This window comes from Rutilus rutilus (genome assembly GCF_951802725.1).
Source record: "Rutilus rutilus genome assembly, chromosome: 20".
In the NCBI taxonomy this organism is placed as follows: Eukaryota; Metazoa; Chordata; class Actinopteri; order Cypriniformes; family Leuciscidae; genus Rutilus; species Rutilus rutilus.
The window spans coordinates 3,930,754-3,945,945 of record NC_140225.1 but is presented as its reverse complement, the minus strand read 5'-3'; the positions used below and the strand labels follow the sequence as shown (position 1 = coordinate 3,945,945).

The 15,192-nt window shown below is 38.9% G+C and overlaps 1 protein-coding gene across 3 annotated transcripts in view; it reads right to left on the bottom strand.

Annotated features, from left to right (window-relative positions):
- The window catches only part of ate1 (arginyltransferase 1), an 82,039-nt gene that overhangs the window by 28,350 nt on the left and 38,497 nt on the right, over positions 1-15,192 (bottom strand). For all 3 annotated transcript variants that reach the window (XM_084391178.1, XM_084391176.1, XM_084391177.1), the window contains exons 9-10: positions 9,938-10,119; positions 5,861-5,960 (exon numbers count right to left, since the gene is read on the bottom strand). In XM_084391178.1, the coding sequence (XP_084247304.1) occupies positions 5,861-5,960; positions 9,938-10,119 (282 nt within the window). The remainder of the gene's footprint in view (positions 1-5,860; positions 5,961-9,937; positions 10,120-15,192) is intronic.

Sequence of the window (15,192 nt, the reverse complement as noted above, 5' to 3'; positions counted from 1 at the left end):
CGAAAGGACCCCGACCACTGCCTTTGTGGCCAGTGAAGTTTAAACGGAGGCCAGTTAAAGTTCTTGGCATTGTGTCTGGTTGTTTTTGTTTACAGTCTGCTCCTTTCCTTCTTCCGAAACAACTAAATAATATATTCTGTATGATAAAAGTGCTCTTACCATAACCTAACATGAAAAGTACATTCCTGTTCAAACGTTTGAGGTCAGTAAGACGTTTTTAAATAAATCAAAAGTGACAGCAAAGTCATCTTTTCACCAAATAATTCTGGAAAAAAAAATCTTTCCAAAAAACATGTAATCTTTTTCAAATTGTAAATAATGACAATAATAGGTACGTGCATAAAGTATGTTTCATGCCTAATGCACTTAACCAACAATTATACACATCAACGTTCAAAACACAAGCATCGACTTGTATGTATGTGACACATATGTGAACGCTGCATTGAGTGATCTGCATCAGCACACAGTCGGTGTGCTTTCCCGGTAGACACAGCGAGGGGTGCACAGTGTTCCCCGCCTGAAAAGAAGGAAGCTGCTCTAATGGGATGGATTTGAGCTCTAAGCAGGGCAAAGCATGAGAGAGCTCAGAAGCTTTGACGAAACGCAGCGGGTGCTGTGCTCTTAGCAGAGGTGCAGGGGGTCGTTCTGAAACAACACACCGAGATGAATTTCAAGAAGACATTCCAGGACGGCCACGATAATACCATATGCCTTTGTGTTAAAGGAATACGGAACATTCTAGCATCTTTTACTCACCCTCATGTCTTTCCAAATCTTTCCGCAAAACACCAAAAAAGAGAACATTTTACCATGCTCTTTTGCAACAATGGTGGCTGGGGCTTTTAAGCTTCAAAAAGAATGCAAAAGACATCATAAAAACATCTTGAAAGCATCTCTTCTGAAGTCATCCAATCACTCTATGATTGAGAAACAGACCAAACATTTAAGACATTGAAAACACATCACTGAAAACACATTCATAGGAGTTTATGAGAGAAGATTCATGAACAAAATCACTCTTTTGAATCTTATAAATGAATCGGTTCATTGTTTATTCAATGATTCATTTACGAATCGGATTGATTTGTTAGTCAAGTTTAACTCAATGATTCAATGATCTGGTCACAAATCTTTAGCTACGTTTATATGCACCCAAATAATCTGTTTATAATCGGATTTATGGCTCAATAAGACTGAAAAGCCTTCATGTAAACACCTCAGTGGATTTGAATGAAGTTTCAATCAGATTAAAAGGGTGTAGACCTGAAATTATTTGATCAACAGGAAAAAAACAAGCATGTAAATGACTTGAATCACACTATTTTCTCGTTCAGATTAAAACATATCTGAAGTTTTGTTAAGAATACATGTAATGCACACGTAAAAGAATATGTGAATTGGATTGTTCATTTAAACACATTGGATTCATTCTTATTGACAAAAATTACATGTCTGAGTGTGTGTATATACATATATACACACCCATGCACACAAATATATATCTATAAATAAAATAATATATAAACACACATATTATGTAAACAAAAACTTTTATGTTAGATGCGATTAATCATGATTCATCAGTTTGACAGCACTTATTTAGACGTATCTATTGAGGATGATTATCTGTGTATTTTTGGTCGTCACCTTTGTTTTTACACAAAGCTATCGTACGAGTTCAGACGATACTTTTATGATGCTTTTGTGTCCTCTTTGAACCTTGAAAGCTTCAGTCCTCCTTTATTGTAAATTGCATGGAAAAGTGCAATAAGCTCCGCCTTCAGAAAGAAAGCAAGCCATTTGGATTTGGAACGACATGAGTTTTCATTTTTATGTGAACTATTCCTTTATTAAGCAACTTGAAAAGTGGGTTCTGGATGTAGGTGAGAAACAGACAACCTTCTAACCCCAGACTAATCTCTCAGCGCACAATGGCAGGAGGTGAATGAGAGGGGTGAGTGGCACTCATCCTCTGATGTGAGAGTTATGCTGGGAGAGAGCGAGAGCTGGGCTCCAACCGAGATCTATTCACTATTCCACACGCACAGCGCTGCAGAAACCGGCTCCACTGAGAGAGTCCAACAAAGACAGAAACGGAGAGAAAGACAGACGCACAAACAACTTCCAGGACTACAGATCCAGCCTGAGGTTGAACGTTTCAGTAGACTAAATACTGCAGTGCAGAGAAACACAGTGAATTAAGACACCCAGAGGCTTTACACTCACTGCCGCATTGCAGAGATGCTCAAAGGTTTGAGATGTGGAAATCATGTCATGGTTTCTAATAGAACAGAGTGCTTATAGATATGTTTTGTAGCTATGAAAACAAAAAATCTCAAATAATGAGTAATGAGCTGTGATAAATAATAATGGCTCATCTACAAAATAGGTGCCATTTATAAATACATATAAATATTTGACAAATTAAATATTTTGATTTTAAATGAACTATTACATATAATGAAATTATCAGCCTTTCTAAAAGTGAATTCTTCATGGACAAGTTTAACACTTTGTCCTCCATGTTATGTATTATCTTTTTCATAATGGGGACTGAGGCTGTGAATCTCCAAAAAAAAGGACCATAAAAGTGATCCATATGACTATATTCTGAACATATAGAATTCAAATATGCTGCATCAAGGCATGTCATGCCAGGTTTGACAGTGACATCAAACTTTGTGCTGTGTCTCTTGAGGAGCCATATTTGACCTGAACACAAGCAAGACTGAGACTTCAAAGCAATGGGTGAGTAAATGATGATAGAATTATAATTTTTCCAATTCCTTTAAAAGTGAGGAATGTTTAAATAAAGATGAGCGCTGTCTACCTCTCCGATAACACTATCAGGTGACACCGTGAACTACAGTAGCTCTGACCTCTTCCTCAACTGCTAATAGCTTCTACAGCTGCACACTGTATGTTCCCTCTTCCTCGCCTTCAGCTCTGGGCCAGTCCGTCACTTTTATTTACATTCTTTTCCTCTCTCACAATCTCCGCCTATCGTATAAGAATCAGCTGTTCGGTTGCCCAACATCTCCCTCGTCTCAGTCGAACGACGGCCAACACGCTTTACGTTCAGCCACACCTGTGCAAGCACTTACACAGAGTTCCCGCTGGACCGCTTTACCGTCATCCTCCACAGTCCTGTGGCCGAGCTCGAACACAGCTCCAAGTCCCTTGTTCGCAAAAGATGCTGAAAACTCACTACGAGCCAAGTGCGAGGCTGTGGAACACGTCGCAGGAACAGCTAACGGTGTCAGAAACTCAATAAGCTACACAACAGAGCCAAATCTGAAGCATACCTCAACATTTTCCATGGCCTGTCCGCACCGAGAGGCTTAAGGGCTGAAAAGCAGGCATGCGATTGTGATATTGAGATAGCGCTGATGAATTCTGCAGTTCAGCCTGACGCTGGGTTCACTGCATGTCAAATATATTAGCTTTCCACAATTCAGAGTAGTTTTAAAATAGTGTTCCAGCAACATTTAAGAACATTTTGTGCTGTCATACAACTTGAGGTTGGCAATGTTAAAATTATGTAATAGAAAAAAGCTAAAAAAATAAATAAATCTCATAGTGAGTGAACTTAAAAGTCAGCATGAAATGGAAGTCGCAAAGGCTTTTCTTCCCTATTGTGACATATATCCAAGTGAAACGGCTTCTTAAATGAGAAAAATGTAATTTCGTTGATTCTTGATTTCGTCCTTTCCGGAATTAATTAGATCGTAGGAAGTTGGGCGTTGCTAACTAAATGGAGGCAGATCTGAATGCTAGTTTGCAGATAGTAGTGGAGGATATTTAGACATATGCCGAGACATATGTCATGAAGAGATGTTGTTTCGAGGGGGAGGGGACGTTAACATTTTTGATTAGAGTTTACAAGTGCACATAATGATGTACACGGATACATCATTTATAATAAACACTGCAAAACTCTGTAAAAATAAGATTTGTGAATTTTGAGAAATCTTTAAGTAATGTATGTGGCTGGCTATATATATATATATATATATATATATATATATGCCAATCCATTCAAACTAAACTTTTTTCACCAATGGAAGTCCTCAAAAAAGAAGAGGAACTAAAATGAAGGTGTGTTACTAGCAGGGGGGAAGGAAGTCGACCGGAAGTTGAAGTCGGCCGCGTGCCGCCATCTTGTAGCAGAACTTCACCTGCAGTTAGCATCCCATTGACTCCCATTCATTTTGGCGTCACTTTGACAGTGAATAACTTTACATCTGAGGCATTTAAAGACTCCATTTGTCCATTATTTATTTCTAAAGAAACACGACAATGTATAAAATGCTCCATTACCTTGTAGCTTATGTTATGGCCCCGTAGAAGCAGTTTTTGTAAAAGTAGGCTAACGATTGCGTCATAACCACGCGACTCTCTGTCGCACAGTAGAGAGATTACCGTATGGACAGGAGGAGAAGCTCGCGGGCAATCGGGGGGACGTGGAGGCAAAATGACAATATAATTAATCAGAATACCTAGCAAAAGTTGCTCCTGCTCCAAGCTTATGGACAGCTCCTACTCACGCTCTCCGTCTCTGCAAGATTCGGAAGGGAATGATTCAGATTTCTCTTGGCACAGCTACTAGAAGACAGACGGGTTGCTCACGTGGTCCGTGTAAAGCTTTGCTCGGTTTGAGTCTGCGCGTCAGGAAAGGAAGTGCTAAGAAATCGCTAAATATGGGCTTCACTTGTCTCAATTGAGTTCCAATGGGGTCGCTGTGTCCATTTCTTTTACTGTCTATGGTTACTAGTGTAGCATTTTTGGCAAATGTTAATAGGTTGGCAAAAATGGTTACATACAAATGAATTGAGTTGCAAGTGTCTCAAACCTAAGTGAACAAGATAAACTGATGAGTAACACCTCTTGAATGACATTCTAAGACCTTTATGGCTATATAAGTACTGAGAGGCTTCAAATACACACCAAATGAGAAAAAAGAGGAGAAAGAAAGAGGTAAGGCGTTTTCGACGGCATTTCCTCACTCCTCCCCATTGTTGTTATTGTTAACTAAAATGGAAACCAAAAAATGGAAACTAATTTAAAGCATAAATAAAATAAAATATTAATATTAGATTAAAACCTTAAACTTGATGAAAATTAAAAATGTTGAAGTACTAAAATTATTAACATGAAACTGAAAATACAAAAATAAAATCTCATTCAAAACAATAAAAAAAATACTATAATAGTATATGCATCAAACTAAAATAACACTGATTTTTCCTATATCTACTGTACCATCTGACAGGAAGCGGGGAAGAGATATTTCCTGTGGCGGAGGCATTGCGATCGCTCCAGGACGAGTCTTTGGGGAGCAGTAATGAGAGAAACAGACCGAGCGGAGAGGTGTGATGCTGGCGGACGATAGAGGATTAACACCTTTAACAGGTGTCTACTTCAGCTTCACCCTGCCGATTATACAACCACTGTGGCCTGCCTCATCTTAAAAGTGTGATGGAGACTATATTTTAAGAAAGTGTACGGTTACACCTGCTAGAATTACATGTTTTTGATGCATCTTGTTTTAAGATTCAGCAAAGTGCAATCAAGGGAAAAAGTCTTTGAAAGTGAGAAACAAAGTAGAAAAACTTGTCTAAAACTGATCCTGCATTAGAATTATACCAGAGGATTTATGCAACCAATTTAGGTAGACGCACATGTTAGAGGTGCATTATGCTGGATGGACACCCGTCTATGTGGTGTCTTCTTTCATTGCATGAATGTATGACATCTCACTCAGTACATATTCCAGCAAGGTTAGATGATACTAACCAGGGCAAACAGAAGATGAACAGAAATGAAGGTTGATGACGTTGTTGAGGTTGAGACGTACCTTATAGCGCATCTTGGGACACGAGTGTACGTAGAAACCCAGATAGTAGTAGGCGAGTTTGGGCGACTGCTTCTGCAACTGCCTGGTGAAAGCGATCTCCCTGCAGAGAGAACGAGAGCAGAAATCATATTTTACAGGCATATGGTTTATGCTACGAAACAGGCACATGCTTTCCGGTTAGTTTGATATAAGGAGCATTGTGGTCCAAGTCGTGAAACAACATGGTGCTCATTAGAAAGAGAATGTAATGCTGTTTTAATGCTACAAATATCCACTGTTCAATTATCAATTGTTTACTTGATAAAAATAATTTTTTGATTGGCCGGTAAACAAGACACTCGTGTAGAGTTTATGTAGTTTGACAGATTTCTTTCCATTTATGTAACAGTATGTAATTTTAGGGATTTTAGAGATATTTAGAGATATGACACTTTTTAACAAATCAACTGACAATAAAACTATTTTATTCATGATTTTTAAACAAGATTAATAACTCTGTTAACAGTCCTTAATTATACTATACAATGTGTAGTATTAGGATATGATGCTTAAAGGGATAGTTCACCCAAAAATTTAAATTTTGTCATTAATTACTCGCCCTCATGTCGTTCCAAACCAGTAAGACCTTCGTTCATTTTCGGGACACAAATTAAGATATTTTAGATGAAATCCGAGAGCTTTCTGACCCCCCCATAGACTGCAACGTTATTACCACTTTCAAGGCACAGAAAGGTAGTAAAGACATCGTTAAAATAGTACTTTTTGTGGCAAAAACTAAACAAAAATAACTTTATTCAACAGTTTCTTCTCTTCCGTGTCAGTCTGTGTTCCGAAGATGAACGAGGGTCTTACGGGTTTGGAACAACATGAGGGCGAGTAATTACTGACAGAATTTTCATTTTCTGGGTGAACTGTCCCTTTAAAGTAGATAAAACATCAACTGCTTTGCTGCATACGGACCAGATCAACTGTTTCCCTCATAAACAACCATTTGAATGTGTATCTGGAAGTGCTGAAAAAGAGGAAGCGGAGGAGAAAAACAAAAGGGAGCTGAGAAAATAAAAACAGGAGGAAAAATAGAGGAGATTTATACTTCCTCTCGCTCTCGCTCTCTCTCTTCAGTTCTCTCTTTATTCCCTGCACAAACATGTTTCTCTTTTCCATAAATAAATCCTGCTCTTTCTTCTCTCTTCTTCTGCAATTTTGTACACCTCATAGTGTCTGTCTTTTAAAAAATTAGGGGGAGAAATCTTTTATTTTTTTTGCAGGGAAAAGAGAGGAAGAGTGAGAAGCCAAAGCAAAATAAAAGTAGTGGAAAATGAAAGAGGAAAACAGAGAAGGGAGAAGGAGCGACGACAAACAGCGAGGTGCTGGAAGGTCATGCGGTCGCTGCCAGGTTCCCGGGTTCCCATCCCCTGGTGACAAAGCCTGGCTCTCCATGAATGAGAGACGGATAAGAAGAGGCTGTGGAACCCATTCACAAAAAAGATGGAGAAAGAAAGAGGGACAGAAGAAAGAGGGACATAAAGAAAGGGCAGTTCCCCCCCCCCACTCCTCGATTTGAACCCCAGTCCCCACCCGCTCGCGCTGGCAGCAGTTTGAAGCCTCCATTATCTCCTCTTCAGCGGACTGACACCCCCACACAAGCCAATTATGCAGAAGCGCTCACCACGGACAAGACGTCTGCTTAATATTAATGTCACACACACACACACACACACACACACACACACACACACACACAGAGCAGGAGATGAGTGGAACATATTTCCTGAATCTACTCAAGACAATGTCTAACTAATATTGAATGTAAACAAAATAGCAGTCATTGAAACAATACAACATATACAAGTTTCTTAAAAAATTTAACTGTAAGGTATTAATGTAAATGTATCTTCTTTAAAGGATGTTTTAATTAAATTTTTTACTAAAAAGCAAGAAATATATACTGATTAATGGAATATAATCATTCATCCACTGATTAATGGATGAATTTAAATTTGTCAAGGTGTCTTGGACATATTTCAGCCCAGAAAAAAAGAAAGAAAAAAATTATACATATTGATACATATATATGGAAGCTTGTTTCCGCCACAGAATAAAACATTTTAAGAGATAATTGCGACTTTTTATCTCACAATTGCGAGTTTACATCTCGCAATTCTGACTTTATTTCTCAGAATTTTGAGATATAAAGTCAGAATTGCGTGAAATAAAGTCGCAATTGCGTGTTATAAAGTCAGAATTTTGAGATATAAAGTCAGAATTGCGTGAAATAAAGTCACAATTGCGTGTTATAAAGTCAGAATTGCATGAAATAAAGTCGCAATTGCGTGTTATAAAGTCAGAATTGCGAGATATAAAGTCAGAATTGCGTGAAATAAAGTCGCAACTGCGTCTTATAAAGTCAGAATTCGGACTTTTTTTCTCGCAATTGCGACTTTACATCACGCAATTCTGACTTTATAATACGCAATTGGGAGATATAAAGTCAGAATTGCATGATGTAAAGTCGCAATTGCGTGTTATAAAGTCAGAATTGTGAGATAAACTATTCTGAGGTAAAAAAAAAAAAAATTGGACTTAGAACCCCATAGAATTGGACTTTATATCTCACAATTCTGAGAAAATATGTCAGAATTGCGAGATATAAACTCGCAATTGCGTGTTAGAAAGTCAGAATTGCGTGTTAGAAAGTCAGAATTGCGTGATATAAAGTCGCAATTGCGAGAAAAAAAGTCCGAATTCTGACTTTATAACACGCAATTGCGACTTTATATCTCGCAATTCTGACTTTATAACGCAATTCTGACTTTATTTCACGCAATTCTGACTTTATATCTCGCAATTCTGAGAAATAAAGTCAGAATTGCGAGATGTAAACTCGCAATTGTGAGATAAAAAGTAGCAATTATTAAAAAAAAATTATTTTGTGGCTGAAACAAGCTTCCATACATGTTATTGTATATTTTTTTCCCCCATTGATATTAATGTTAATTACAAATAAATCATGATAAAATGTCCAGACTAATAATTGTAATAAGAATTTTGGGGGAAATAAAATAAAAATAAAACATCTAATTGATTCCTTAAAAGAAAAATCAAATTAACCTTATTTTTGTAAAATATTATTTCTTATTTATACATACAGTATTCTGACTTAAATGATATAGGGGTTAAAATATGCCAAGGACAAATTTTCTTAAGATTCACACAAAGATTTCAACTGAATTAACAGTGCAAATGAATTTTCAGCACGTTTCAACTCAGAGGAAACACATTTTGTTTATCTTTGCTGGCCATTCATCATTATTTATAGTGTCCAGAGCAGCATGGAGACACATTACTGAACAGTGTCACATCCTGCGCTCAGACAGTCTCACTCAATCACACTGACACACAACAGCACAAAGACACTGACCCCGCGGTTGACACCAGCTGCTCTCGGCACAATCTCCACTTCTCCCTCACGCTTTCTCTCCCTTAGCCTTCTTTTTATTATTCTCTCGGTGAGAAATGAGGCTCCCGAAGCCTCCAAACACCCAAAACTCAGAACACACACACACACATCTGGCATCTCCTGTTAAGTGTAACCTAATCAGGTGAGCCTCCCATGTGAAATATTTAAACGCATGTGTGTGACAAAGAAATATAGACCTGTAACCGTGAGTGTGTCTGGTTGTTTTGAAAACAAGATGCATTTAAAACTCTACCAGCAAAACCATCAGAAACACATTCAGAGACCAGATTCTGCACTAAAAGACAGCCAGATCAGGATGCATTAATGTGCTTTTCGTCTTCAAGGATAAAATAATTCTATGAAAAAAATCTGCAACATTAATGCTGTTAAACTTTTGTAGGGAGGTAGTGTAGCCTAGTGGTTAAAGGTTTAAGCTAGACACTAAAGGATGTTTGCTCAAACTAGATGTCCGAGCAGATACACACTTCAACTCAAGTCAGATAAATGACCAATTATTAATTAGTAAATGTTTACACCTGCCTGACCATAATCGGCCTAAAACGCTCAAAGATAAGTGAGAATTTATGAGCGGCAGTCAGACAGACAGACACACAAACCTGAGAGCAGAGTAGGTGCCCAATGAGAGCGAGGAGAAGTCGGGGTGGTAGTAGAGGTACACAGACGACACACAGGAGGGAAGGATGTCCAGAACGCCCACTGCTACTATTCTGCCATCTAACCAGTACTGCTGATGGAACGAGCCGTAGCCCACATCAGGACCATCAGGAGCGGTCTCAGCCTGGGAGAAAGACAGGGAATATCATTATTATAAAGATTTCAATATTATACAATGAAATGCATTCTTTTTTAGGCTTTTTAGGCTCTTTTCATTGGACAAGAGTAACAGGTAATAACTGGGGATTTAGAGTGAGGAACAGGACATTCTGTGACAAATTGAGTGACAATATTGGTCTGACTTGGCCATAATAAAATTAAATATAATAAAAGGCACATTAAAAAGGGAGGTCTACCAAAGGAGCTTTTTAGTCAGCATGAAACATTAACATTTTATCCATGTGGCATACTTTAGAGTGAAACAGAATAATTCATTAGAAAAAAAACAAACAAGGGACTTGATTTTATGCATCAGGATTTGTTTAGATGGTGAAAATGGTTGCAAGAAAAAAAGCAGCGAGTTTGCATTTAAATGACAAACTTTTTTGTGCACGTACTGATGAATTGTGCAGAATAAGACCAGGAAAATGCATAAAAAAAAAAAAAGGTACATTTTCATCTAATTTAACAAAGTCGAATCTTCAAATTAGTATTATCATGCAAATCAATTCAAATTGTTGAAAACATTTAGAAATATGTTCCTGTGTGAGATCCAGTGTAAAACCGAGTCAATCAATGCTCAAGCAATTTGAAAGTCTGTGCTTGCAAAGGAACACAGGGTGTACAGTAGCTCACTAATAGATCCCACATGTGGGCTGAGAGTGGAGGTGTGTGTGTGTGTTTGTGGAGTAGAAGTCAACGCCAGGCACACACGAACAACGAGAAACTGCAAGAGGCGATTTAATAAAAATCCTTGCATGAACAAAAATCAATCTCCACACTGAAAGCCTGTGCAGGAGGGAATAGGGGAGCCGTTTTTATCCTGTGTGTAAATCAGGGGTGGCAGTGATTGGAACCATACACACACACACACACACACACACAAAAAAAAACTTCTGTTGTGTCTGAAGATAAAAGCCCACATTCCTTCATGTGACATATATGCACTTGTGTCTCTGAATATTCGTCTGCTGTTTTGGACGGCTGTAAAACCCCGAACCGTTACCTGCCCGAGATCGTGTTTCCCACTCAAACCTTCATGCTGGCTTTTTTCAATCAAAGTGGCTTATCGAGAAGGGCGCTTTATTCACCCTAGTCCACCAATGAGACTTGAAACGGCTCGGCGGGAGGGGGGTAACGGGATCTCTCCGCGGCCCATCTGGGTCCAGTTAGCCCTGCAGGAAGGCGGCTCGTTATCACAACACCAGGGGAGCGGCTCGGACAATCTGTTCAGTACGAGAGGCTTTAGACGCTGCTGCGCCACGGTCACTCACCTCCAAATTAAAACCAACACAGAAACATCACATATGCTACTCACAATGTTCACTTGTAAAAAATATTTGTAATGTTTAACAGTAGAAGACTGTAAAAATGCTACAGTAAAAAGCTTTTAATTGGTTAATGGCAAGGTCCCTTACTATATACTGTGGAAACACATCCTCTAACGGGACATTTTATCCACTTTATTTTTAATGTGAGAGCGGGTGCGGCTATTTGTAACTTTCCTGTGTCATTTGCTTCCAATTATTTTACCTGTACAAAAACAGTCCATTATACTACTTGATACTGCAAACTGGTATTTGTTTTCATGTTATTTTAATGGATTGTCATCATTTTAAACACTGGTTTGCAGCGCAAATACCATTTACTGCATTTTGTCATTTTTCTGTTACTTACATAATGAATCGGAAGTCTCGCATATTCGCAGAATTCTTTCATTCGCATTCGGTGGATATAATTATACAGTAAAATACTGTTAAATGTCCAGATTTTGGAAGTACAAATGAAGTTATATTATAAATTATAGTGTAAAAAACTGACATGCTTGACATTACATATGATATTTCATTTAAACAATTATATTTCTTGGTTTCTAGGTAAAGGTTTTGTTATCAGTTATGTAAATTTAGGTTTTATGTTACATCTTATATTGTTTAATTAATGTTTATTGCATTAAGTATCAAGTGTGTTTCCATGATGGTGTTTCGTATTTCTGTACATGACACTGTGTGCACCTTCTATCTCCTTTTTTATACTTTGAAACATGCATTTTCACATGCATTGTGAACAGCTTCACAGAAAAGGCACATGTTTTAAAAGAGCTACAAATAAACTTGAATTAAACTGAATATTTGAGTATATAGCTCAGCTTGTGGAAAGGTTATTTGTGATTCATCATGTGTCTCTTTTAACACCTGTATTATTATGGTGGTTATCAGTTTATTATACAGACACAAAACAGATTTTAGTACTTTAGGAGGATGGAATATTAACACTATATCAGTTAGTGAAACTAAACTTTTTAATTTCTATTTAAGTGCTATTCAGTGCCTTTTAAATCTAGCACCTTTCAAAGTATAATCTTTGCTCTACCGCTAAACTGGCACGGTTCACAGCATCTACTTCCTAGAGATGTGTTACAGTAAACCCCCTCATTATGTCCGCCGAGGGCCACATTCCATATGTATAGTTTACTTATTTTCATTCAGCGTGCTTGTCCAGTTGGTTGGCGGTTTAAACTAGCTGTCAGTATTAAGTACACACAGCCGCTCAAGATGAAGGTGCTTTCATAGCGCGGCTAGTGGTGATGATTAAGGGCTTGCGGTGAAACTGAGAGCCCATTCTCAGCCTGGCTTTTGGCACCACATGTGCAGCGCCTCGTTTCTGTCAGAACCAGACTGGACTCAAATCCAACGTATGTCATGCTAACCTGCCCTCAGGCAGCGGAGAGCCGCTAAAGGAACGTTAAGCTCTCAGCACCATCTGACAGCCGCCCATCTTTCATCCATAATGATCTGACGGTATGTTCTAGATTGCGTTTTCGCTCTGTTTTAATGAAACGCAGCCTCCACAGAAGTATTTCACAGTGAAAGTATCAGGCATGTTTATGCAGCCATGACCTGAGTGAGGGAAATGGCGTCACCTTGACCCCAGGATCACCTTGCCGGACAGCCTAATGACTGCGTCTGTGCCACTGTGAAGGCAAGCAAAACAGAGATGAAGCCAACAATAAAGGCAGGGGCCCAAATCACAAGCATATGCTGCCCTGTGTCAGTCTTTGTTTGGCCAGCTTCCTCCAGCCGTGTAGTTGCGTGCTACGTTTGCAGTCGGCATAAGGGACGTCAACAGGCTGTTTGTCAGGCCGCTGGGGTAGTTATCATTCCTCTTTCATGAACGATACAATGGCTCTTCTATGCGTACAAACAACGAGAGGAGAGGAGAGTACAAATTATGCATGAAATTAAACGATGGATGGATTGGATGGATTGGATGGATGGATGGATGGATGGATGGATGGATGGATGGATGGATGGATGGATGGATGGATGGATGGATGGATGGATGGATGGATGGATGGATGGATGGATGGATGTTATTCAGAGCAGTGCAATGACAGGTATGAAAGCGAGGCTGTGAGGGATAGACTTCAATGTTGATTTTCGACTTCGATTTCAATGGCATCCGCTGTATAAAGCTGCTAGATCACTTCTAATTTGCCACAGCTCATATAGTCTGGAGTTTTTGTGTCTACTGAAATCTCTCTGAAAGATATTTTTGTAGTGTTTCGTCAGCAGAACAACCCAAAAACACATTAAATAACAGTATAACCCACTGAAGAGATGTATGTCTATCCCCCAAGATGCTGCTGTGAATATGGTCTATTATATGGTGAATTCAGCCCCAACGTTCCTGGACTCAGACTGTAATAATATAGCAAGACAGATATTCACAATGTACATTGTGAAAAGCACTATACAAATAAAACTGACTTGAGTATTGTACAATAGAAAATAAAATACCCCCATTATATTATATTACTTTCCATTTATTGACTTCAGAGATTATTCCCTCAGAGCATTAAATGTCAAATAATTATTTCTCAAATGTGGGCCCTAGAGAAGCACTGGGAACGCAGCAGGGCTCAAATGTTATTCGAGTCACACAGGCACTCTAAACACACAGCGCTCATTAGACGCAGCGCTCAGCGACGGCTCATTTAACCCCACGTGGAAACAGCAGCGCTCGATTACGGATGCCATTTCTCTCGGAGCCGGCACTCACGGCATGGCGTGGCACGCGGCTCCCTCTGCGACGCAGATGCAATGCCTGTACGCGATATATGCAGGCATGTGGAGCTCTGATTACATTATGGGGAAGTGTTTATTAATGTGCTAATGATTTCATTGTGCCATATCCTTCAGATAAGGATGTGTGTCATGCTGGTCTTTTAAGGTGACGAGACATGGACAGTTAAAGACTAATTGGTATTGCTTGTCACTGGAATTAGAAAATAAAGGAAAACTATGGCATAAGTGGTGTATGCCAAGTATGTGTGTATATGCATGTGGAAAAACCGGGGTATGGTGCACTGCAAAGGCAGGGTTTGAGGTTTATAAAACCTTGACGACTAATTACACAACACCGCTGTTAACGAGCATTTCCCCTTAGGACAGACATTTCAGGTCAATAAAAGACATTTAAAAAAGCCAAACAGAAACAGACATACAAATGCAACACAGGCGTGCATCAGGAGAAGGGCATGTCAGTGACGCAAGACACGCTGCCACGCACGCCATGTGACACACACGTGAAGAAATACACACACACCTAGATAAATACAACCAGGTGAATGTGCCTAATACATGCTAGCAGCTAATCTTCAATTATGTTTGTTTTCTTTTGACTTTGCAGGCAAAGTTCAAATAGTGTTATTGTTCATGGATCTTTAAGTGAACGGATATGCCACAAGCGCACACGGTTCTGCAACCTGATGCCAATTGCCCCTTTAAGATTTCTGCACGCAGAACCCTGGTTTATCAGTGCATGAAAAAAAGAGTCCTTCATATAGTACTATAGCAAGAAGATCTTAATCGGTTTCAAGCCACAGCCACACCTGACCATTGATGCTGTAATTACAGCAACATTTCTCAAGCTAAACAAGTGAAAGTCACAACACCATTCAAGACAGTAAGAGACTTGAGCCGCAAATAAGAATTAGAATAATTTCTGAAGGATCATGTGACACTGAAGACTGGAG